At 40.1% G+C, this 26,641-nt stretch overlaps 1 protein-coding gene across 1 annotated transcript in view; it reads left to right on the forward strand.

Moving 5' to 3' along the window:
- MOCOS (molybdenum cofactor sulfurase) overlaps window positions 1–26,641 on the forward strand; it is a 201,295-nt gene that overhangs the window by 50,653 nt on the left and 124,001 nt on the right. The window contains exon 4 of the mRNA XM_009885451.1: window positions 13,450–14,091. Coding sequence (XP_009883753.1) covers window positions 13,450–14,091 — 642 coding nt within the window. The remainder of the gene's footprint in view (window positions 1–13,449; window positions 14,092–26,641) is intronic.

The following is a 26,641-nucleotide window of genomic DNA, read 5'->3' on the forward strand; positions in this document are numbered from 1 at the left end:
TTTTTCTTGGTGAATGAGCATGGACAGTATTGTGAAGTTAGTCAAGTCTGAATTTGGCAATTTGTGTATCTACATGTAATCAAGAAGAATGAGTTTTCCTACTTTTCTAGCTCAACACATGAATGTGTCAACTCGAGTGCTGAAAGGCTGCAATGCAGATTTCAGCTGTCAGCTGCAAACGTATTGCTTTCTTTTGGTTTGTTAAGGTCCTTGATACCTGAAATCAGAAAAAAGGATTTTTGCAAATGTTCTTAACTGTTGATTATCCCATTTAAAATAACCCTTCAAAGAAGTCAAACATGGTGAGGTTTTTCCATCCCATTTTTTCTGGGTTTATTTTGTAAAAAATCTTGAAATTAAAAAGTCAACTTTGTCACTGTTTTGAAGGTGTGATCTGTGGGTCTCTTCCCACAAGACAATGAGCATTTTGTTTCAGCTGATCAGGGTATGTCATCCTATGCATGGCAATATTCTACACTTGTGAGTAGACCTCTGTTCATTTTGAAAATCTTTCCCCGACCCGATATTTTTTGTGGCTTTGCTATGCAGGGTGGCATACTTGGGAAGTTTGTAAGTATTGCTCCTTACCTGTTGTAATTGGCTTTAGTGAGGTTGCAATGGTTCACAGCAATGATGAATTTGCTATTCAGAATATTTCCCAGAGTATATGGGACATAGGTGTCAGTCCACATACGGACTGACGATCTCACATCTGGATTTCCTGGCCTCCTGGGTCAGGTTTATATCTTCTAGAAGTTAGATAGTAAGAGAAAGAGAAATCCAAGGCAGCTACTACATTTTCTGACTTAGGTTTTCTGGTTAGCAGATCTACAGGATGAGGATGAGGATGCAGCGTAGAAGGATTATAGGAAATTATGGTTCTTAGTATGCTTTTTAGTTACTTTTGACTTCATGAAGTTTGCTGCTGCCAGGCAGCACAAATTGCAAAAAGGAAAGGTTACTTAACATACATCCTCTGGGGTGAACTTTCTAATCAATAGCAATTTTAATTTATATCAGAATTACCTAATGGGACACTTCAAACAACATTACTTACTTTCAGTTTATAATTTCCATGTCCATTGTGTTTAGAACAGAACAATCCTCAGACAATATGGGGAGGATTGCAGCAAGTTACAAAATATTTCTCTTAGCTTCCTCTCACATATGCAGTGGCTGGTTTGATTAATATTTTCAGTTCAATTACAAAAGCAATGGCATTTATGTGGAGGTTTTGTGATGCTACAGGTTTTAAGTTGTTTTAAATTCCCTCTAAGCTGCTTTCATTTTATGATTCTAAAAATGCCACTTGTGAGCTCCTTAAAATGCTTTTGTTGTTCCTTGTTCCCTAATGTGTTTGTCATAGATGGCAACCAGGTTCTGTTTTATGGCAAGACAAGAGTATCCCTCAACAGTCATTTACGCCTTGTTGCATCCATCATGTGTAGAACAGTTTCTCCCTCAACTGCCAGGAGCACTGGAAGCACAGTTGTCAGGATTTAAAGTGAATGAAGAATGACTTGACAGTCAGAAGTGATGTTTCCCATATGAGCAAACATCCATTCATAATTTCTGGGAAATCTTGGGGCTGTTTGAGCCAAAACATGAACGTGGCTTAGTGCGAACAGTGTGCAGCGAGTGCACACTGACACTGAGAATCCTTGGGTCGGCTCAACAAACAAGCAGAAAAGCCTTTCACTCTTGAGTATTTCTGTAATTACGGTCACCAGGATGGTTTTACTCACATTCATGGATTTGTATTATTTCGAACTCACAAGTGATCGGAGAGTCCACTGTTTTACCAAAGTATGAGGGTTCTGCAGGTTTCAAGAACTCCTGTGCTAAAGATTATTGGCTCTGCTCTTCATATTATTGCCACTGCCCTTCATACTGGTAGGAGGTTTTTGCGGTTTTGTGTAAAATGCTTCAGTGTTCTTCCTAGAAAGCAAAATCAGAGCTATGCTGCTGAGATGGGCTGTCAGACCACATGAAAAACAAATGGCAAATAAATGGTGGCCAGCAGTCTTCCAGACTTCACTCTTGTGGCTTTTCACTTAAGCAAGGGGAAGCACAAACTGCTGTTGAGGATTTGTCTAATTTGCCTGGGATACCTATGCCATGTAAAGTAAAATGCTGTTGAAATGCATGAATAGATTTATGTAAGCCCCCTGTATTTTGAAAGCAGATGGAGGTGATTTCAGTTTAACATCTTCATCTAAAGCCATTTCCAGACAAAAGCATGGTACTTGAAAAGCAACCCTTGATGAAATAAGGCCTATTTATGTTTAAGTGTTTGCCATAGTCCCTGTCACCATAGTAACTGAGGCTCAGATTCACAAAATCATCTAATTCCTGCTTAAGCACCTGAGTACCCCTGAAGTTCTGGGCCTAAGTGTTTCCCAAGTAAATGTGAACTCACTGTACTAGGCCTTTTATGAATTGCAAGGAATTATCCCTTCTTCATCCTTTTTTTTTTTTTTTTTTCTTTTCCCTTGAGCAAGAAAGCTCTGGCTACGGGGTGTAATGATTTTTTATAGTCAGGCCATCAGTCATACTGTAGAAATAGGTTGAAGAGGTGGATCTGAAAGGTTATGCTGGAAACAGTCTGTTTCTGAGCTTCTGGACATGTGGGATCAGAGTACTTCATCACTACTATGGGTTTGTTTTATGTAGCTGACTCCATTTGACATGAAAGCATTTTGGCTTTGTCCGTCTCCTTTCACCTTGTATTTTGCAATTTTTCCAGAGGAATAGGTTAATATTAAAGAGTCAGCAATACATATGTAGTCACTGATATACCCATCTTCATTTGCAGTTGAAGTGATTCAAGATTAGGATCGAGGCTTTGTTTCAGGTCAGGAATTGGAGTAGGAACCATCAGATGGATCTCAGCACTGGGGAGACATCTGCCAAGTGGTGCGTCCTACCAAGGAGGCATGCAGCTTTACCCTTCACAGGCTATACACTCTGGTGTATCCGTTGTCTGACAATCATAAATAACAGTGATTGAGTTTAGATATGTCCGACGTGTGGGTCCTTAAACTTCAGAAAGAAGATGGTGGAAGAAGACTGTTAGTCATGTGGGAGTGTTTGGGACCAGCACGCCTTGTCACAACTGCAGTGCTTTTATCCCCAGCACAGCTCAGGAATGGACTTGCTTGGAGTGGGCATAGAGAAGTCCCCAGTACACAGGAGCTGCACAGACTCATCTACACAACCGCTCTCCTACTGCCTCTCAAACCTACCTTAGTCCCAGCCAATACCAGCCCAAAGTAAAAATGCAAAGACTAAATAAGTAATGGAAGACTCAGTAAGTAATGAGCATATGTCTGTGCTTGACTCCCGCACCACAGAGTAAGCCTAACTGTTGCTGGATAGTTTGAGAAATGCTGGGTTATGCTTTTGAAGCTACGCTTTGCTACTTGCACTTTGCAATCAAAAATACCAGGCAACATGCAAATAGAATCATAGAATTGTTAAGGTTGGAAGGGAACTTTAAGATCCTTAAGTCCAACCATCAACCTAGCCTGACAAAACCACTTCTAAACCATGTCCCCAAGTACCACATCTGCCCTTTTTTTAAACCCCTCCAGGGATGGCAAATCCCCCCCCTCCCTGGGCAGCCTATTCCAATGTTTAATAACCCTTTCAGTGAAACAATGTTCCCTAATATCCAATCTAACCCTCTCCTGACATAACTTGAATCCATTTCCTCTCGTCCTATCACTTGTCACTGGGGCGAAGAGGTCAGCCCCCACCTCGCTACAGCCTCCTTTCAGGTAGTTGTAGAGGGTGATAAGGTCTCCCCTCAGCCTCCTCTTCTCCAGGCTAAACAACCCCAGTTCCTTCAGTCGTTCCTCATAAGGCTTGGCCCTCCAGACCCCGCACCAGCTTTGTAGCCCTTCTCTGGACATGCTCCAACACCTCAATGTCCTTCTTGTAGTGAGGGGCCCAAAACTGAACACAGTACTTGAGGTGGAGCCTCACCAGTGCCGAGTACAGGGGGATGATCACTCCCCTACTCCTGCTCACCACGCTATTCCTGATACAGGAATAAGTCAAACTTACTTGGTTTTGATGCCAAATCCATTTTGCAGATGTGTCGTAGACAGTTACTGGTTGTCACGAGTCCGTTCTCTGGCACCAACAGGGAAAAAGAGATTGACTAGGGTCACAGTGTCTGGAGCATGTGACATAATGTTTCAGAAAAAACAAATGCTGTATTTTTTTAACTGGTGGCAAAACCACTGAAAAAAAAAAAAAAAAAACAACCCAAACCAAACACCATAGCTGGAGAGTTCACAGAAGTACACAGAAGACCTAGCTGGTCTAGGAACAAATTCCATTAAAGAAAAGTTAAACAAAGAACAATGTTAATAAAAGATTGGAAACAATGGTATTTTTACCAAAAGAAAAAAAAAAAAGTCTAGGTATGAAGCATTTTCTTAACAACTTAAAGAATATTTAATTTCTTATCTGAGGTTACTTAAAAGGTTAAGGACTGTAAAAACTTGAGAGTGTGGGACCATCAGAACACCTAAGTGTGCTTGTTTTTTTCTTTTTATCTTTTTTTCTGAAACGGCCTTTACAAATTTATACTTGTTATACTGCTAGAAAATAGCCAGCTGTCATGCTCTCCTTTCCAGGAATCAGAAAAGAAAGTGAAGTAACTTCTGACCGGTTACCAGCAAATATCCCTAGGGTAGGTAGGCAGGCCTCATGCCAGTGATGCTTGCTTGCATTAGCAGAATTAATTAGACACTGCAAATCTGAGGAACGAATCTCTCCAGCAGGAGCTCAGAATGTGTGGAAAGGTTAGAGATCAGGCCTTGCTGAGTAAGACTGGAAAGAGGGACGGTTGTGCTCCAAAGGTACTGAAGCTGAGGCTAAGCTGGATAAGAGTAGCCGTGTGTAGGATGCACAAGGCATTTAGATGCCTTTGGTGGGCAATGGAAGGAATTGCGCATATCCAGGGTGAGACATCTCAGCCTAACGTAGACTTCTATCTTAGGTCAGACAAGCTGCCTGCTGTAGAGCCTGTGGCTTTTGGGTGACTCTAAAAGGTGATGTGCTCTGGTGTCTACTCTGTAGATGTCTTAAGGTGATATGAATTTCCATACGCACAGCCTTTAATTTGCTCACATAGCCTGTGAATAGGATACTATGCATATTACTGGTAGAAGTGGTACTTCTGGCTGGTACTGTGCTGTCTTGAGTTTTCATGATTGAACTCAATCTTGACACATTCTTCATTTCTGCTCAGGGGATGCCTAAATAAAAAACCTATGGTCTGTGCTAGGTGGGAGGAGTTTGGAAAGGGAAAATTCAGTGACCTGAGTTGTTTGGTGTATCTTATGAAGAAAATACTGTGATGACAACATCTCATGCTGAAGTAGCCCTAGACAGCAACTGATGCAACATGCTAGTCCATGTACAAAATCCTCCTCTGTTTGGTTTTAATTTTGCTTTCTCATAGTGACTCCTAAGATTTGCTGCAAAAATTCTTTGAATTTTAATACATGAGTGATTTACAAACTGATTCAGATTCATTTGCAGTTTTCTATTTGGCAATTAGTTTGCGCAAATACAGTTTGGAATGGTTTGTTCATGAGTTGTTCGCTATTTAAGTCTAGTCCTCCTTAAATGGTTGCCTAAAATATGGGTTACTTTTTCCCTTTCCTTCCTGGTTGACTCGAATAGCAGGTAGTGAATTTTCATTTGAAGAACCTATGGTGTAAATTTGCAGAGTCATTTCTGTCCTAATTAGTGAAAATACTGGAATTCACAAGTGTTTTTACAAATCTTTGGCAGTTGTTCAAGCACCAGGGTAAATGGATCTGGCTGATCTTACTCACAAAGAATATCCACAAAGTGGTTTTAAAATCATGTAGCTATTGATCTTCCCTTTCTACACAGAAAAATAACTATTTAATTTCAAAGAAAACAGTTACCCAGGGGTTTCAGCCACATCTAGATAGTTACAGGAGTTATAGGTTTCTGTCAGTGAGAGGAGTTATATTTGTGTGTTAGAACAAACTGTACGAACAGGTAGCCTGCAGTGTCAGATTTTATGGTTTTTGTGATTCCTTCTCACTGTTTTGCTCTTCTGGTTATATGTGGTGCCATAATACCATCCTAAATTTTAGTTTGCTCTGTCAGTATGCCTGGTGTGACACTGCACGCCTTCTGGATGTGCACTTTGTAATGAGGGTCAACACCTTTCGGTCAGGGTGTGTGCTTCTCCATAGGCTTTGTTCATCAGAGCATCTTTTCCTGCAGGAAGGCATTTGGTATCCATTAAAGAGCTCCTGCTCTTCTAGAGATGTTGCGCAAGGGAAATGCTGCTGTGCTGCCAGCTTTGGAGAATTGGAGAGGGGATTTATTTGGTGAAGACCATCTATGACCCTTTGTAAGCAAATGGGGATTTCCACAGTGTGTCTCCAGTGAATCGCGCAGTGCCTAGGAGAATAAATGTAACAGATTATAATGCTTCGATTCAGATGGCTGAGTGTAAAGGCTTAAAGGAAATAATGCTTTCAAATAGAAAGGGAGCAATTTTTCTATCACCTGCCTATGCCAAGGGTAGCCTATGAGGTGTGTTCCAGCTCATCATTTATTTCACACATTCAGGGAGCTAATTGCAGTGCTGCTGTAAGCAGCAGTAGTGTAAATGAGTGAGATCCTAATCACTCTCGTGCAAACAGAAATTGGAAGAAGCTGCGTTCAGAATGAGTGCCTTTCAAGTAAAACGGTCAGAAAACAAGTTTATGTGGATGTAACCAGCGAGGATAAATAGAGCGGTGTGTGCTTATTTCACAGTTAGCAAGTGCTCTGAAAGGTTTAAATTTTTGCGTTGTCAGTATGAGGAAACTGAAACAGAAAAGTGGACTGAGCAAACTTTGAGAGAGAACTATAAAGGATTATTTATCCCAGTGTTCTTCCTTATGCAGGTATTAATCCATGAGCAAATCCGTCAATTTGATGGACCTCTGCTGGGATAGCTGTGCACATCACAGAGATGATATGGCATAGATTTCTGTTGAAAACTGCTTTAAGAGAAAAAAACCAAACCTTTACAAGGCCTTTTTTTATTACATTAATTTTTTGCTGGAGGAAGAGAGACTTGGTAAATTTTTTTCCTGCTTTAGTACATTTTATTCTTAAAAATATTCATAGATTTCAGTTTGCTTTTATTTGGATTGGGAATTGACAATGAGAATATAATTTGGTGCTGTGACATACTGCATTGAATAGACCTTGTCTTTACAAAATAACATGTAAGACATTTCCTACCCAGAAGACTTGTCTTTTGAGTTTGGTAAACCAGTGCATTCCCCTTATGGATATAACTGTAACTAGTTAGGCTATGCTGTCACTTTTTCTGCCAGTGAGAGAAGTTAAGGAAAATTGGGATGTGTGTTAAGCAGTATGTCCTTCTTTACGGTATCCTTCTGCATTGGCTTAAATGAAGATACATCTTCTGTTCCTTTTTTGTTCATATACATAAAGAGAAGAGCATGTACAGAAGACCTGCTGCTGCACATTGAGTTAATCCTAAAAGGACGGTGCAGGTCCTGGTGTCTGTAACAACCTCTTGTCAGTTTACAAGACCTTAGGATCCCTCACTGAAGTTCGTGAGAGTTTTTCAACTGATTGCTTTGATAGCTGGAGCTGACCCTTAGTTAATAAATGAGGAAGGTTAAAATGCTGTAACGCAGAAATGTAGATGCAGCCACTGTCTATACTTCTCACATACACAGGTGTGTGAAAAGCATTAAAGCACCAATTATGAAAAGTGTTACCCTCTAACATTAAAAAAAAAATCTAGATGAAAATAAGATATGTTATTTGACTCAAATCTTTTTTTTTAATTTTTATTTCTCACTCATACAAAACCTGTTCCTTGGACAACAGATTGTTACATCTTTTCAGAGCCACTATAGAGCAGAAAAGCGTGATGAAATTTCTGAAGCTCAAGCTAAGCATCTCAATACAAGCCCAAACTGGGTTTGTTCTCCTGAGTGGTATCACAATGGAAAAAATTTATAATAAGAAATAATTTTTCTATGTAAATGTGCAGCTGAAAAGGAGCCTTTATAAAGTGCTATTTAAACTTACACTGTTGAGTAGATAACTATGCTTCTGTCTTCAAATCTGAATCTCCTGTTACAATAGCAATACTTAAACTTTTAAAAGGAGTCTTTTTTAGCTAGATCAGCTACTGGCTAGAAAATCATTGTACTGACACTAGTTAAGAAAGCTCATATACAATCTAAATAAAAATGTGAATACAAATATAAAAAGGGAAAATCACAAACTCCTGGGCCATATTTTGTTCTTGCCAACCAGAAGCGAAAATGTTTGCACCAATTGGAACGAAAATGTGGAAGGACCCAAACCTAGCAATGGAAGTTGCTATTCAGCTTTTTACAGAGGTTTGCAAAATGGTAAATTTGAAGAGAGTGGAGGAACTAGTGCAAAGCATATTTTAAAAGTATTTAAAGCCAAGAAGCATGGAAGAAAAGCCACATAAATCAAATGCATTTGAGGGGGCTGTAATGGAATTGGTGTAGTATGGTGTAGTCCATACTACATCTGTACCTTTGTGGGAGCGCTGCTACTGATCTGCTGCTGAGAGCCACAAATGAAGAGCTGGTGGCAAGGAGGAACATGGGTTTTCTTGCATAAGGTAACAGCAGCCAGGTAGCAGCACTGGAGGGCATCCATTTTATCTAACTTTAAGTGACACTGTGTATCTAAGGTAGCTGAACGAATCAGTAGCCTTTACCTTCTGCAGAGCTGCCAGTGGCAATGTGGAGTGGCTAGGTCTAATCAAACTATTAATTCAGGCTTTTAGATTAGGTAAATTAGATAACATGACTACTTCCTCAAAATATATGACTTGATTATAGATATTGTTAAATATAAAACCTATTATTAATAACGTGGGTATTAAATGTATAAAATGAGACAGCAAGCTTAGTTGAAAATTAATTGATTTTCCCTACCAGTGTTTACCCTAGAGTAGTAAGGCATTTTGGTTCAACTGCGGTCATGAAGATACAAAACTCTCATGGCAACTTTTTAAAAGGATTAAACACCAGCTAACAGAGAGGTCTCAGAATACAAGTGTGCATAGGGAAGTGTGGTCGAGTGAGGGCAGTGAGTCAGTGGCTTCTCCCTGGATTGGCTTCTTGGACTTGCATTATTGACCTCCTTTTGTTGTGATCTGTGCGTTTTTGGGGAGGAGAGAGGAGAAGGAGAAGAGGTGGCCGGTCATGATGGGTCTTCATTGTACTGCAAAGATGGGGTGTGCAGCTTCCTCCCTGACCTTGCCAGCCTGAAAGCAAGGTACTGGGTCAAGTTTCTCAGCCTTTCTGCCGTCTTCCCCGTGATGAGACAGCTGTATCAGTATGTTTAATGAAACAATTTTCCTCTTAGTCATTTCTTCCAAGACTCCTTTGAAAAGTGGAAATTTGTAATACTATAAAATACCATTGCTGTTTGCAGCTGTGAGCTATAGTAGACCAAGCTATCAGTTTTCTACCACAAGTCTTTAGTCCTGCTGCCAACAACGACCTTATATATGGCTATAAATCTTCCAGAAGTGTAATAAAGGTGAACTGCATTTCACTGTAATGGGGTATGTCTTACATGAAGACAGAGAGCATTAGGAATTCCATGTGTAATAGCCAGTGCTTCCCAATATTCATGTCAAAACAGAGGATGTAGTACTGTGGGCTGCAGAAGTCATTCAGACATTTTCTATCCCTAAGTACTCTGATTTTATCATAGCAGTGCTGCTTTAGTTCAGGAGTTTGTGGTATTCATTTTATAAACCTTATTCTGCTTGTAGCTCTTCTGCTCTGCACGTCAGAAGTCATTCTGGAGAAGGAAATTCCCTTAACTTAGTTGATATTGCTTTAGTTATTTGTTTTCCTTTTTTAACATTAGAAATACTTAAGCCAAAATGTAAGTCTGACTTCAAAAATTCGACCTCTTTTGCAAGTACGGGAATTATAGCAATTTTTTGAGGCATTTAGAGACCCAAAATGCAAATTGGTATTCACAAAAGAACCTGTTTCCTATTGCAGTAAATTAAAAATTTAACTCAATTGTTTCTCTAGCTTTAGGAACTTAAATACCTTTATAAAAATGTTTCTAACTCATCTGGGCACTTTTGAAAATTTTACCTTAAAGTTTGATTTTTTTCCATGTGAAATTCAATTTCTGGTACTGAACTGAATAGATAAATGCATCAGTGTTATGTCATAGATTTTATTTGAGAACCGTTCAGCTGTTTCTGAATTTGAATGACTTAAACCTAAACATAGTTAAAATACTTGTGATGTGCATGAGCTTTGTCTCTGTCATTTATGAATTAAACATAGAGCTGTCACTATTTGTGAGCCTAAAGAACCCAAAATGATATTTATTTTTTTGTAAAGTTGTGAAAATGTTTAATGAGAGTACTCACTGGCTCTGATATTCATGGTTGGACAACAGAATCCCATTATTAAATCCTGATCCACCATTCCTCCACCCCAGCTATTGTCATTTTACAGTGTCTTTTGATTAAATTAAGTGCTGCAGTAAGCGAGTACAATTCCTGTGTAGAACTGCAGGTTGTTATTCCTGAGAAAAATTTGGCATTTTGCCTAGCTGTGGCTCACCTCCCACTCAGCCTGTGTGGCACAAAGACGCTCACTGGGGAGGAGAGCAGAGAAAGTGTGGAAAGTAGAAGAGGAGCAGCCTTGATAAGAGTCTTCACCGTGCTTTTTGTTGCTGCTCATCAGCTTGCTCTTAGGAAGAGATATTAAGTATTACGAATCTGCTCCTGTCACCTAGCTTTTTAATTTGAAAGGTATTCTGTGTGTGCACATACATGTGAATATGTAACTTGTCCTAGTGCTCAAAGAGGTGAAAACATAGAAAGCTTGACACTATGATGTTGTTGATTTTTTGTCTTGGAATTGCACAACCTTTTTATAATTTGTGTTTATATCAGTGTAATGATTCCAAGATCTATCTAATATGACTGTATGTCATACAAAAATAAGCCACATACAAAATTATGTCCATAACCCCAAAGACATGGCGTCCTTACTAACCCAGTTTCTGTAGTTCCTTTCCCCTGGAAACAGGAGTCTAATGCTGTCCCACTCTCTCCTTGAAGAAGAAGTTAGTATTCTTGCTTGCCTTGCTTTCCACCTTTTCTATATCTAGGTGAATGCAAGGAAAGGAGAATAAAGGCAGAATGATATAAGGACTGAAATTCAGTGCATGGTTCTGAGTGGTAACCCCTAGATTAACTTCAACATAGGCTGCTGTCTGGGTTGAGGGTTTCAAGTTACTTCTGTTAGGTGTCCTATACGACACACACGCATGCTTCAAGAGGTAATGCAAGTGGTGGTGCAAAAAGGCTGTACAGCTTACTGCAGGCTTGGAAGGGGGAGTGGATGTGATTCAGTGACCAGAGAGAGCAGGTCACAGTGATAAATGAGGTAGGCTGTCAGTTCAATACTCTATACAGAAACTTACGGGATTGTCCCCATCTTCATCTCCAATGTGGTTTCTAAAGTCTAATGGAGAAGTTTGCTTTCTCTGAACACGGTCTTTAAAAATTATGTCCAGAGCTGTGAAGGCTTGCAGCAACTAACCCTTGGCAGATCTATTTCAGAAAGATCCTTATGAATTCTTTCAGTTTCTCAGAACATTCAAAGCTTAAATCCATGACCTGCTGATGTCCTTCGTAAAAGCTGAAATTCTTTCTTCATTTCCAGAAGACATAAAATACCTACCAATTGCATCAGGTTTTAAAAATTAAAATCTGGAAGAAACTCAAGTCTCAATTAGGTCTAAGAATCCATCTGTTGCATGCTGTAATTCCCAATAAAGTAAGACTTTCCTTCAACCAAGAAAAGTATATGCCTTTGCAGGGTGTTTTTTAGTCCTAGTCTTCAGTCTTTGCAATTGTTTATTTTCCAGTCTTAAACCTTTGATTGCTGCACCCCATGCACTCAGCTCTACCACCCTTTGCCTGTAGCATTCGTGTTTCAAACTGGACACATAAAACTTTAAGGCATTTCTCTCTGTTGTCCTGTGATTCGGGAAATTTTAGCTTGAATTTGTCGCATAATCTTTTGTACAACTTAGATTTAAATGCAACCGTCTCTTCAGTTTCTGCCTGTTCTAGTAAGGGAATCTCCTGTTACATAAAACATGCAAAGTTATAATGATACACTTGGGGAACCAGAGTTCATAGATTCCCAAATGCTGGTCTGTACTGTGGAATTACACAGATCAGAGTGCCAGCTGCTTGGAGAGCACTGGTACGTTACGTTGCTTACAGATACACTCTACAGCAGGAGAGATGCACTGAGAAACCCTGCTACATCTTACTTTCCTTGAAAACCAGACAGCATTGCTGAGCAGCAACATTTATGTTCTGGTTCAATTTTGTTTGCTCTGCTCTATGCACTGAAGAGGGTGTCTCTTAGATGGTTGTTACATTTCCTGTTAATATTGGTAGGAGTTTTATAAAAGTTAATTCAGAGAAAGTTCGTCAGGTGAAAAAGATAGGAAAGGTGACTGAATTGAAGCTGTTTGTCAGCCTCTGAAAATACCCATCTTGCACACTGCAAAATTAACAGATGCATAATCTAGCATGGGTACTAAAAGGTGCATTAGATGGCGTTCATAAAAGGTAGTTTAGAACCAACAAGGTGCTGTCTGGGCACCAATGAGTGTGTAGCATAGACGTGATTCAAGAGACCGGCTTGCTTAAGTTTTTGTAGTCTGGCTCATTGGAAGACATGAGGTTGATTCTGGTTTAGGCTACCTGACTCGGTACAAGGGACTACAAAGATTACAGCCTTATGTGCATAAGGCACGCAGGAAGCATATGTTGCTTCACTGTCTTCTGTTTCTGTTGTTAATAATATAAGCAAGGAGCAAAGCTGTATGCTAAGGTTTCCCTATTGAATCCTGTGGACCCTTAATTGGGATGCTTAGCATTTAAGTAGGTTTTTTTTTTTTTTAACTGAAAGATACTTTGTCTGTTCCACATACTTGGAAAACTAAAAACCCTGATAGTTTGCAAATAACACTGGTCTCTCTCAAGGACAGTGTAATTTTAATCATGTGCAGGCTTGATTCTGATTCCACTGAGGGACCAGACTGGCTGCTCTATTCAGAGCCAGGCAGAATTGGCTTCTGTCCTTAAAAACACAGCCAGATTCACTGCAGCATTGGAAAGAGTCTCTTGTGGCAAAATGATTCGGGTTACACTTGTTGAAGTTTACTGTGGTATTTGGCAAAATCTCTCTACTTTTATTCATATCAGGTTTCAGAGTAGAATAGTTTGTGCTGAGGAAAAACAAAATATAACAAACAGCAATAAAATAAAAAAATCAGAAAATAATTGGATTTTTTTTCCCTGTTTTTCAGAATATTGCAACACTTTAACACTACTGCTGAAGATTACACAATCATTTTCACATCTGGATGCACAGCTGCACTTAAACTGGTAGCAGAAGCATTCCCTTGGATACCTGAAGGCACAAAGCAACCCAGCAGTCGATTTTGTTACCTAACTGACAGCCACACATCTGTGGTGGGTATGAGGGGGATAACTGCCTCAATGAATGTCTTGTCTGTTCCAATAACACCAAAGGAAATGTTGTTATCAGAAAAAAACAGGTTACCAGCTGAAGAACAAAACTGCACGACACCTCATCTTTTCTCTTATCCTGCTCAGAGCAATTTTTCTGGTACCAAATATCCCCTTTCATGGATACAGGACATAAAATCTGGAAAACTCCACCCCATCAAAATACCAGGGAAGTGGTTTGTTCTACTAGATGCAGCTTCATATGTGAGCAGTTCTCCATTAGACTTGGGAGTTCACCAAGCTGATTTTATCCCCATCTCATTCTATAAAATCTTTGGATTCCCAACTGGTTTAGGAGCGTTATTGGTAAACAACCGGATTGCCCCCCTCTTGAGGAAAACCTATTTCGGAGGTGGAACTGCAGCTGCCTACCTTGCAGGAGAGGATTTTTATTTCCCAAGGAAATCTATAGCAGAAAGGTAAGGCTTTATTTAACAAAACGGGGTTTTTTGCTGATACTGTTTGCATCAGACAAATATCTTAGGGTTGGTGCACGCACTGGACTGGACTGTGACGCCTGTGCTTCATTCTGCAGTTGGATAGGTATTTCACACCTAACTCTGTTTTCTTTTTAGTATCCTTTTTTCCTATCTAAAAAACATAATCTGAAATATCTACCTTCCTTCCCTGACACAGTTTGTCACAACTCGTAAAAATATAAGGCTTCATTCAGGGAAGTCCATGCATTTTTTAATTTATATTTAAAGTACCTCACTGGAACCCTGATTTGTTTTTGAAGCTCTGCACCTGGAGCAGCCAGGCCAAGGTTGATCACACAGTATAATGACCCTCAGTGAAACTGGAAAGTAAGGTTCATGTATTGCACTGAAAAGGTGGCATGCTTTACTCTGAGGAGAAGCTTTATCAGAATAACACGTGCAGTAAGATAAATTGCCTAGGACAGATATTTGTAGCACTCTTATTCCCTGACTGAGGTTCTGAAGAAGCTGCAAAGCTCTCCTACAGAAAATAGAGGACACCTAAAGGAGATCAAACATACACACATAAGAAAATGCAGGGCAGTGGATAAGCTTCCCCAGTCCCTTAACACATTGAAACACCCCTCTCAGAGATGCTTGGTCTGTCTGGCTCTCTCCCTCATTCAGCAACAGCTTACATAAATGCAGTAAAGACTCTTCCTTTCTGTCTCACATCCAATACTTCTGCACAAAAAAAAATGCTTGAGATCAGCAATTAATATTAAATTATAATCCTTGGGAGAGGCTAGAGGTGAAAGGGGAAATAATAAAAAACCACCATTCATGCCTTGCATTTGTTTATGGATACGTATTTAGCAGCACAATGTCCTGCATCTCCCGTGATGTAAATGTCTGACCTTTCACTGTACGTGTAGTGATGCATAATGATGCTTCGTGGGTGTGCGCCTCTTCTAGGTGTGTTCTGAGTCCTGCTGTGGGATTTTGGTTCTGGGCTGGTAAACACAGAGGCTGGCCACATTAGCCTGGCTCTCTTGCTGTATGAGGCCATGCATTATTTCTGAAATAAAAATTGGTATGGTTAATGCCCAGTTAATCTTTTAATTTAGAAATAAAAACAACAGGAAAACATTGGTGTTCTAACCTCTGTTTCTGGTGTTTCAAACCAAAAAAGCTTTGCAGCACTCACTGAAAAGTCAGGATGAAAGGGCATAAAAATCATGGGATCCTAGGGTCCTCCTGCATCACCTGCAAGCCAAGGAGAAAACCTGCTTTAGTTTGACCCAGGCAGGCTCTAATTTCTGAGTGGCTTTTCTAGAGGTAATTGACACACAACTCCTGAGATTACATAGAGGATAAAAATGTCTGAAATGCGGTTTAGATCTCAATTCTGCTTTTATACTTTTTTTCAGTTCAGAGAGGAAAGGTATGTGGGAGCCTTGAGGAGAGCTCTATCTCTGTTACCTTTTTCAGGAGTTTTCAGAGGTTGAATAATTATAACCCTTTCAGGTATTTGAGGCTCCCACTGCTTTCAGGGGCTTTTTTACTGGATCAGAAGAAGGGCCTGCTTTAACCTTTTTCTACTACAGAGTTATAAACAAAGGAATTTGTCCAATTTGATGTCTCACTCAGGCTGGGTACAGAGTATCTAATCTTGCTATGAGGGAACCTAACTCAAATAATCAAATCTGGCAGCTTGATACACAAGCGTGTGATACTATTTCCCATTATACACTAAAGTGTCACACAGCTTGAGTCATTTTACATAGGTAAATATTTACATTTGTCATCATCTAATCCTTTGGTTATTATTTGGAAACCTAATATTTAAAAGTTCATGTTTAGAGCATTAGTGATGCTGTCAGTGATCCCTAGTGAACTGTGGAGACTTAAAAACCTACCTGGAGAGGCTTGAAGTTTTCAAAGATAGCTCAGGAATGAAGATAACCACTTTCTTGAAAAAATAAAACCAACAGCATTGAAATTCTCAATCAGTGTCCTCCAAGCTATTTCATCCATTTTTTTTTCCTTTAAGATGCTACGTTTTTTTGCTTTTTTATGTTTTTAAAGTGTTTTCCTGAGAATAAGATACAGAGATAGAACAGTTAGGAACAGAACTACTACCCTTCAAATGAAATGCCAAGTCACCGTGGCCAAAGCTAATAAGATTACCTTATCTGTGTGCCATGTTTCCAGTTATTTGCTAATGACTGAAACACTCAGGTCATTATTTCTCATATAAACCGCAACTCTAGCCGGGTTTTATCCCTGCCAAATTGCAGTAAGGAGCCTCCATCCGTGGAGGTATCCAAACCCAATGGGAGAAGGCCCTGAGCAACCTGCTCCGGCTGGATATGCTTTGGGCAGGAGGTTGGACTGGAGATCCTCAGGGGTCCTTTCCAGCTTCTATGCTTCTGTGATTGATTCTGCACACCTCTACTGAGCTCCATTTGCATTCTCTCTTTAGGTATGTATTTGTGATTTCAAAAGGCTGATTTCTTAAATTTTATTTTTTTTTTATAAAAATCTTTTTTACAGTGCTGGATTAACATCTGGATTGAATACACTGAAACTTGTCATTTGATGTGGTAATTCATGAGAAAACTTGAACTCTAACAAATACCGTTGGAAAAGTGGATTAGGATATATGTATCTGAATACCATTAGCAGAAGGTATTTCCCATCCAAGCATAATCAAAGTGCAGTGTACTAAGGAAATGGCTTTTTCTAAGTCAAGGTGAAACTTGAGTGGAGATGTGTAATGAGGGTGTTTATTCATCTTTCTTTCCCAGGGCTGTCAAAATGGTTACCTTTTGCCTTAATGGATACAGCTTTTGCTAGTGTTTCTTGTACTTCATTTTGTTTTTCTTGCTATATAAATTATTCTACCACAGACTATTTTACATTCCTGTAATACCCTTAAATCTCTTCCACGTTTTCCCATTTCATGGCAGTAGCCAGTCTTCCTATCTGAACTTTTAAAATCATGTTTATTGTATTTTCATCCTTGTATCAAACAGCTTGACAAATTATTATTATCATTCACAAATCTAGCCTCATTTCCCATGTTTTTTTCTGCACAGCATGAGATTATAAAATAATATGATTATGTATAGCAAGAATTCAGTGATAAAATATTCATCATCTGCCCTATTTTTCTTTTGTATCTGGGAGTGCTATTCAAAATCTGATCATCTCAGAATTTATGACTAAGGGAAAAGAAGATGTTATGTTACCTGTAAATTGGATATCTGCATCTTAGTCTACTGGTGTGAAATATCTAGTGCATTAGCTGTTGTGGTCTTTTCATTTCCAAATGCATTTTCAAAAGCTTTGGAAATCCAGATGGCATGACTTTGTCCCAGATGAGTTTTAGCAGCTCTTGCCTCTGCTGCTTGAATGATTTCACAGCCCCAAAGCAGCACCCACACTTTTGTAGTCTATGATGCACTGTACTTAACCAAAGAAGATTTCTTTATTCTTGATGCTGTATGTTTTTATTTTTGAGGTGATGCGGTGGCTGATATATATGACCTGAAGCTAAAAGGCGAGATCCCTCAAGTTCTGCAGGAAACATTCTTAATTAGGGCCCACCCATGTATATGGTGGAGAACTATGCTAGAGATCACCGGGACAACTCTGTGTGTACCTATGCAGGTATGTGTATAGTGACAGGGTTTGGATCCTCAACTGCGTGCTGAGTTTGTGCATGCTGAGGGGAAAGGAAGGAAGGAGTGGAAAATGGAAGCAGAAAGGTAGGGATGAGAGCTATCACTAGGATCTCAAGAGACGGAGATGGAGATAAAATCCTGAGGCTGTGTGGTGAATATGGAGCAGTTTGCGAATCCCTTGGCAAAAAGCTGGTCTTCTGCATGAAGTTGTCTCTTTAGCATTATTGCGTGTTTCTGCAAGCACAGAAAGAAAGAAAGAAAGAAAGAATAGAGTGACAGGTGCTCGTTTATTCCATAGAAACTCTTCCTAGTGCTGAGAAATCACCTAAGAACTGAACCATGTTTACAAGAGCGCAATACTTATGCACATGCTCACCTTGTATTCTAGCATATGCCCATTGGCTCCACACTCAAGAGGTCTGTCCATCTGCCCATGATTACTTTAATGTGGCAAGTGCGCTTAAATATCACCCTGTTGACTAGTATGTTTTGTTCAAGCATTTTGTTATGCTGCTTCCGTGGTTTTGTGATGTTTAGAGATCTCCAAACAGGATCCCTTATGGGGGAATTCCCAAATCCCTAATATTCCTGAAAAAACATCCTTTCAAACAGCAGTGATGGTTTTCAGGTGAGATACTTGGGAAGTGACAGGGGTCTTCATCTAATTTCTAATGGGCGTTTGCACCATGAGACAGCCTTCTGCATCTGACAGACCTGTTGCAGCCACTGAGAGGGACTCGTAAGCCTGAACAGGCAACAAGAAGGTGAGCAAGTCTCTTCCTTCCCCTCACCCCCTGATGCCACCCCATCTTGCAGAGATGAGAGGTGAAGGCATTGAGCATAACTGTGTAGGGCTCTCACCCAGCTGCTCTCCCAGTCTGAAGGGCATTGTCTGACTTTGTCAGACCTTTTATTTAGCTGATAGAACTTAATTCTGACAATTTTTACAACTGTTTTTCAAAAAAAGAGCTGTGGAAAAATAGAAGGGGATTTTTTTTGGCTTTCTGAGTAATTATAAGAAGGTTCAAGTAACCTGTTACTCTTACTCTTTCTCTGCTGAAATGTAAGTATCAGCTGGAAAGCTTCATGCAGTCTGTCTTGTTACCTCTCAGGACAGCCAAGGTGGCAGTTGACATTTGCTGTGTTTTCCTGCCAGCCATCCCTGTAGCTAGCCAGCTTCTTGATGCAAAGGAAAATTTTGCATTTTTTTTTTCCAACTCCCACCATTTAATGAGTCATTCTTGTGTCATTTTGCACTCTAATCCTCCAGGTGCTTATTTTTTTTTTCTATAATCAAGTTGTTTCATTGCCCGAAAACTCAGCATAGTCAGAATAAACTGAAAGTTGTAAATCAGTGAGCCAAACAGAATCCTGTGGGAATCACTTGTGATCTTGATTCACCATGGGACTCACCTTAAATTGCTGAATCTGGGATAAACTGAAAGCATAAATGCTTGTCAAATGCAACCAAACACTTAAAAACATGTTTATGAACTTGGATTAGTGGGCAGTCATCCAAAGAGAAGCATCAATGTAGGTAAAACTTTGGAGAGCCAATACAGTTGTCAGTGATGGCTTCCTTAAGTCAGTAAGCCCCACCTCGATTCATTTATACAATTCTTGGATGTCCTTATTTATATTCTCAACCTCTTGCCTTGAAAACCCCTATCAGTTTTGAAGACAGCCTTTATTCTTGAACTTTTATATAAGCAGCTGATGTTGCATTTCTTTGTAGCTACACAGCTGGAGAAGATTGGTGGTTAGTGTCTTCCAGGTTATACAAAACCCCAGTTCAGTGCTTCCTGAAGAGGTTGAGACAGACACCTCCCAGAGTACAATGTCAGCTGTAACTACCAGGTTCTTCCAGCAGAGATTTTGGAAAAAAAAGTAGTCGTCTTCCACTCTACTTCTGAAGTGCCTACTCACAGAGTCCAGAGCCACAGATGCAGGTGCTGTCCTGAGTAAGCTTTTCACTATGTCCCAGGGAGAAATAAGATTTGAGTTGTATTTTCATCCTCAGTGTTTCCTATTGCACAATTGGGAAATCCCAATCTGAAGTGGGTCATATATAGGACTTAGATGTGTAAATGCTAGGAATGAGCCAAAAAGATAGGCATCATATTGGTTAATGTCTAAATGTGTGGGTCTGTTGCAGTACGCAGTTACAGTATACAGATTCTCAACTACTTTTATTCAAACCAGCTCAGGTCCTCAATGCAATGTAGCCACAGACATCCATGCCAGGCAATTTACATTGCCTCTGAGGAAGATACTACATTTAGACACAGTGGAGTGCCTTTGTGCGGGGCTGCAATCTACAGGATGGAAATAAATACAGGGGGAGGTGTTTTTTTCCTGGCAGGGGAGGTAGTGGATCTTTCATGCTTTTTAGCAATGTTCAGCAAAGTGAAATTAATAAAAACATAAATGCAAAGAATTTTAAACTGTGCTCTGGATTCTCTTACTTGGAAGTATGCGGAACTGAACTAAGCATGTTCCTTCTTTCATTGCTGAAGTCGCATTGAAATCCACTAGTAATCATGTGTCTAATGTAGTCCCATGCCTAGTGCACCAGAGCTTATGTAAATCACATCAAGCATCAATCTGTATCGTTAAGCACCTCCATTCCAGTATATGACCAGCACCAAATTATTGACTCATGAAATAAACCTTATAAATTGCTAGGGAGCTACAATGCATGCATTTTTAAATAAAAGAAAGAAATTTGGATCTCATTATAAAATGAATTTTTCTTAAAATATAAAGTGTTTTGAGATGATAGCAAGAAAGAAAGGAATTCTGTTATATACCAGGACTTGATTTTGCCTTTGATCAAATACAGTGAAAATTCTGTCTGAACAAGGATGTATCTTTGCAGTCATTGTGGCTAGCAAGTTGTCATGACACAGTTTCACCCTAAGGAATTCTTAAACTCAGAATCAAAGCTTTTCCCTAAGTCTTCTTCAAGAGGTTCTGTGAATTTCTAGCACCAGCTTTGGGATTTTACAGCATTTGGGTTTTGGTGATAAACTTATTGCACACTTTTTATTGTGCTTTGTAGATTTTCATTTGTGATTGATTAACCTGTTTGATATATGAGGAAAAACAATGGTAATTTGTTTGGCATAAAAATCACCATTTTTTTCTTCACCAGTTGTACTGTGTACTTTGAATATCTTGATATTAGTATGTAAAAGGGTGAGACTGGCTTTTTGACCCAAACGATGTTTACAACGTACAAGTCCTGTTCAGATAATGTTAAGGGATTGATTTACTTCAAAGTGCAGGAATTAAAGCTTTTGCTCTCTCTTTTTACCTCAGGCAGTTCTTAGGAACAGGAATTGCTGTAAATACTCCATGGTATAGTATATAATAAGTATAACGCTCTTTGTTTGACTCCTGAAGTTTTAGAGACAAAAGCATGAGCTAAGGCAGACATACTGAAGAGCTGTAACTAGTATCAAGGGGTCAATTTAGATATTTAACATTATTTTAACCTAGTTTTTATGTGCTCCAAATCCTCCAGCGTGTGTGTGTGTTTTAAGTACTTCCACAGTGATGCTGAAATTGTTCCGAGTTGGCTCCTGAAACTTTATTGTCTCCTTTGGAGTGAGTAATCTCAGTTACAGAGTGTAGCCCGCAAAAAGCACCGAGCTCAGGGCACGTTCCCACGCTTCTCCAGAACCACCCCAGATGGAACGAATCCTTCTCTCATCTTCCCTTCTTCCCCAGGAAAGCAATTACTGTTTTTGCTAACCTTTTATTAGGGGGGGCTTTCCTGCTCCTTCCTCGTGCTGGTGTAGCTCTGCTGTCCAAGCAGGGGAGGAGTGGTAAGAAAGTCATCAGGGCAGGGAAGGACCATGACAAGAGATTTATTTTTTCCATTTCATGAGTTTTTTAAAGCATGAGATGATGTGAGAGGGAGAAAGGCATGAGCAAATAGAAATGAGAAAAAAATAGACTGGAGATGACAGAAACGGAGGAAAAGTTGAAACCATGTGTCTATAAGGGTGGCAGCCCCGAGCGCCAGATGTGGTGACGCGATGGTGCTGCTGCGAAGGGGGGCAGCTCCAGGCGGGGAGAGGGGGGACTTCTCTGGGAGCTGATCCACTGTACGAGGGGGGCTCCCTCGGGCACGGTATGGGGACTGCCTTGGGCAGGGGTTTTCTTCATGAATCATTAGCAGCAGGCAGGGAAATTCTAGAAATAAGGCTCAATGTTTCTGTCTCGTCACATGTCTCTGATCTGCAAATGGGTAGCGATGGCTCACTGGAAGCTGTCATGAGTTTTTGGTCAGGGCTGTTCCCGTTGGCATGTACCAAAGATCCTGGCATGTCTTCTGCACAGCTGGTGCTGCAGTGGGCTCCAAAGGAGCCGTTGCAATCGGTGGTTTCCACAGGTCTTTTTGTTTTGGGGAGTAAATGAGTCCAAACTGCAGGATACTACTGTGTACAGCTGCTATATCTCCCCGGCCCTGTGCCAGCACGTGGACTTCATGCTGCAGACCAAGACACTTGAGTCCCCGTGTGGAGTTGGAGCTTGCAGGCTTGCCTGCTCGTGTCTGTGAAGATTAAGTTTAATTTCCCATGTCCAGAAGAGAGCTGAATTCCTTATGGCCCTCTCTGTTTCCAGGCAGAGCAAAGAAACCAGGGCCGTGAACTCCACGCCAGTCCATTTGCTACAGCTGATAGTGAGCCAGTGCCTTTGCAAGCACAGCTCCATGTCAGGCTGTGGGCGCCTCTCCAGAGACACCTCTCCCACACACCCCGGGAGCAAGGTTGTCTGGCTGCACAAACCCTCCATTTTGAACCCTCTTGGTTTCAACAGTTTTGTCATTTTCCTAATGAAACCTGTTGCATCGTAAAATCTCATCCAGCTTTCCTGCGTGGCTCCCTGCCCAGGGCTGAGTTTCACAAAGATCCAAGGTATTTGTGCTAGATAAATCAAGGACCATTTTGGATGTGCAGAGGAGAAGGTGTTGGGGGATGAGAGCAGACATCACCCACCCAGGCTTCTCTGCAGGAATGGTGGTGGGGGACAACTTTTAGACTTATGAAAGAGTATTGAGTTGGGTTTTAAAACAGAAAAATGCAAAGCAATGAAAGCGGTGAGGAGGGGAATATTGGTGTCTATTCTCCAATTCAGAAAAGGACTGAAGCATATGTATTTAAGTCAATCTCAAGTACAGAAATTTCCGTGCACATTAACACAGACTTCAGCTTGTACTTCAAGTAGAATAGGTTTATGCTAATTGTAGTGCTGTATTTCTGTGTGGATCCTTTTGGAAGCAAAACTGTTAGGAAATACGTATTTTCTCCCTTTTAAATGGATCCTCTCCACCTACTACATGTGTAGGTTTAAGCTGTTCTTTTGGTGGGCAGGGGGCTGAGGGAGGCATGGAGAGTACCTGGCAATTAAAATTACTGGCTGAATGCAATCCAAATTGAGTTCCTTCAAAATGGGATGGGACTAGGTTGTTTCCTTTAAGGTTTTGTCTTTAATGCAAGTAATCATTATACAATGAAAAAGTATATTCCTGTAATAAAAACTGATATTAAGGTTATGTCAGGAAATGCCTGACCACAAATGATGAAGCATCTCCTCTGTTAATGCATTATAGTGTTGTGAGCTGGTGTTAACCATTCTTGCTTACTTTTAGTTCCTGTTTTCATGAAGAAGGTGCTAAAAATCAGTGGTTTTCAGCCTGTTGTACATGGACCCCTCAAGATCCATGAACTCACCATAAAGCCTCCACAAAAGGAGACGGAGGCACCTTCCTATATCATCTGGCAACCATATATAGAATCATAGGTTGGAAGGAACCTTAAAGATCATCTACTTCTGACTCCCCTGCCATGGGCAGGGACACCTTTTGTTAGATCAGGTTGCTCAGAGCCCCATCCAGCCTGGCCTTAAACACCTCCAGGGATGGGGTATCCACAACCTCTCTGGGCAACCTATTCCAGTGTCTCACCACCTTCATAGTGAAGAATTTCTTCCTAATTTTTAATAAAAGTCTACCCTCTTCCAGTTTAAAGCCATTGCCCCTGTCCTATCACTACACGTCCTTGTAGAAAGTCCCTCTACAGCCTTCTTGTAGGCCATCTTCAGATACTGGAAGGCCACTATAAGGTCTACCCGCAGCCTTCTCTTCTCCAGGCCGAACAACCCCAACTCTCTCAGCCTGTCCTCACAGGAGAGGTACTCCAGCCCTCTGATCATCTTCGTGGCCTTCCTCTGGACCCGCTACAACAGGTCCATGTCTTTTCTGTGCTGAGTACTCCAGAGCTGGACACAGTACTCCAGGTGGGGTCTCACCAGAGCGGAGTAGAGGGGGAGAATCACCTTCCTTGACCCTCTGGCCACACTTTTTTTGATGTAGCCCAGGATGCGGTTGGCTGCCTGGGCTGCGATCACGCATTGCTGTGTCATGTTGAGCTTCTCATGAACCAACACCCCCAAGTCCTTCTCCTCAGGGCTGTCCTCAATCCATTCTCTGCCGAGCCTGTATTTGTGCTTGGGATTGCCCCAAGCCAGGTGCAGGACCTGGCACTTGGCCTTGTTGAACTTCATGAGGTTGGCATGGCCTCACCTCTCCAGCCTGTCCAGGTCCCTCTGAATGGCATATGTGGTGTTTCAAAAGAGATGTTCACCTTCACTGGATTTTTTTCAAGGTCAGTTCCTTCCTTCCACTCAGAATCATGCTTCTAAAATGTTTTGTGAAAGGTATTATTGATCAGACTTATTCCTGTCAGTACCATCAGAGCCAAGTCCTATCCTTTAAGAGAAAGATATTTTTTGCAGTCTAAAGTCAATCAGAATACATGAGAGCAAACTGAAACGCCCCTAAAAGTTTGTCTGTTAATAGCAGAAGACTCACAAAACCATCTTGAATGTAATGACTCAAATTATATAGCTAAGCTACAGAGATCTACTTTTTTAAAAAGTTTAGTGGTCACTGGCTTCCTAGTGGGGAGAAAGAGATCTAAAGAAACAAAGTAATTTAAATGTTTAGATGATATCACTCAGGCTAGTATTTGAAGATTACAAGTACAAGCACGGGTTTGGATGGGTTTTTTTTTCATCTTCTTACTAGTCAAATATATGCAAGAGTGCATCTGGCAGTTGTGCTCTTGGGAACTCGTGAAAGAAACATCTACAGGCTTCTCAAATAGATTTAATTCAGGAGAAAAAGGAAAATATTGATGCTCTTGAGAAAAAAAGGTTTTACAATCTTTCTTGACTTTCACATATAAGCACCGGTTTCCAAACCAGGAAATACTCAGATTTGATTAAACACTTGGCTGTCACATTTCAGTCTGTTCATGTTCAATTAAAAAATTCAGAGGGATTCTCTAGCATTATTATAATCTACTTTTCCCAGATCTAGGCATTTATATTATCAAATAACATCTGCTATGGCTTAATAACTGTGTCAAATGATTGTAATAGCTTTATTTTCAATGAATTTTGTGATAAAATTTTAGAGTTACAGCAGGGAAAGTACTTATGCTGAAATGTTTGTATCTCCTATTTCATACTTTATGGCAGATATTTTGCAGTTATGTTTTCAGGTAGTATTCTGACGTGGCCCCTTTTTTATTTATTATTTTTCTGATTGCTGCTGATGCCAACAGTTTGTAAGTGCAGCAGTTTAGATTGCATGGATTTTCTTTGTAACAAGCACTGCCAGAAAGTGGTTACTATGAATCCAACACTTCTTATCGCTCACTTTGGTCTAAATTAGAGGTGCCTTGGTTCGTCTTAAGTTAGCTACACCAATATATGATCAGTTTAAGTGAGAAAAATGGCACGCTGCTTTTGTCAGTGACAGATTTAGCATGATCTGTCCTCTTTAGCAAAACAATAAATTAATCCTAAGTAACAGTAACCCAGTTAACCCTTTCTACAAAAGCAAATACTGGTTTTTTTAAGTTTTTCTGCTGTCAGTATACAAATGAAGGCAGCTGCTTTGAAGTCCTCATTGGTATTAAAGAAGGATGCAGTTCATGTCAGATTATGTTTAGGTCTTTTTTTGATGTGTATGTACACTTTTCCTGAATTTCGTCACAATGGGTTAGTTTAGAAGGGCTGTATCAAAATAAAGAGCCAGAGTCATTGTTAGCCTTAGATTTGCTGACTTTTTCTTGAGAAACAGAAGACAAAAGCTAAAGTAAACCTTGTGTGAGCTTTTATCAAATTAAACAAAGCATGTATATCCATATAAGAAATACAGTCCTTCACTGTGGAATGTAGACAGACGTTATCTCTAATCATGCTTTACTGATGATAATTTTCATAGTGTCATCTTGACTACTCAATTCTAGTATAGTTCAAATCACATCTCTGTGTGACAGAAATCTTTCAAAATAAGGTTTTACACATCAGATATTTACACACGAGAGTTCTTTCTTCTAAAGCGGTAGATTTCATGCTGATTTGACTGCCAGCATAATTTCGAAAGCACCAGTAATGCAGTGAGACATTAGCATTTTGGGTTCAATGGTCTGAATATTAGAGCTTGGTTTGTATAAGAAAATAAGGATACTGTATGTTGTTTTGTTGAGTATCATAAACTTATCTGTGGCTTTGTCTGTCTTTTTTTGGATATTGTGCATCTGAGTAGGAAACAGTCCCTTCATATTTAGCTATTCACTGTTATTTCTGGATTTGCATTGGTATAGCTGGATCAGGTGGACATCCTAAAAATCGCTTTACTTGAAGCACAAATGCTCCTCTGAATTACCTGGATGTTCCTGGAAGTTTGTAGATATCATATACAAAATGTCTCTTTTGGAAATTTGCTTTATGATCTGGGATCACATATTTGCTTACAGTTATTTTAGTACATATTTATCTTA

This window comes from Charadrius vociferus, unplaced genomic scaffold, assembly GCF_000708025.1.
Source record: "Charadrius vociferus isolate BGI_N301 unplaced genomic scaffold, ASM70802v2 scaffold174, whole genome shotgun sequence".
In the NCBI taxonomy this organism is placed as follows: Eukaryota; Metazoa; Chordata; class Aves; order Charadriiformes; family Charadriidae; genus Charadrius; species Charadrius vociferus.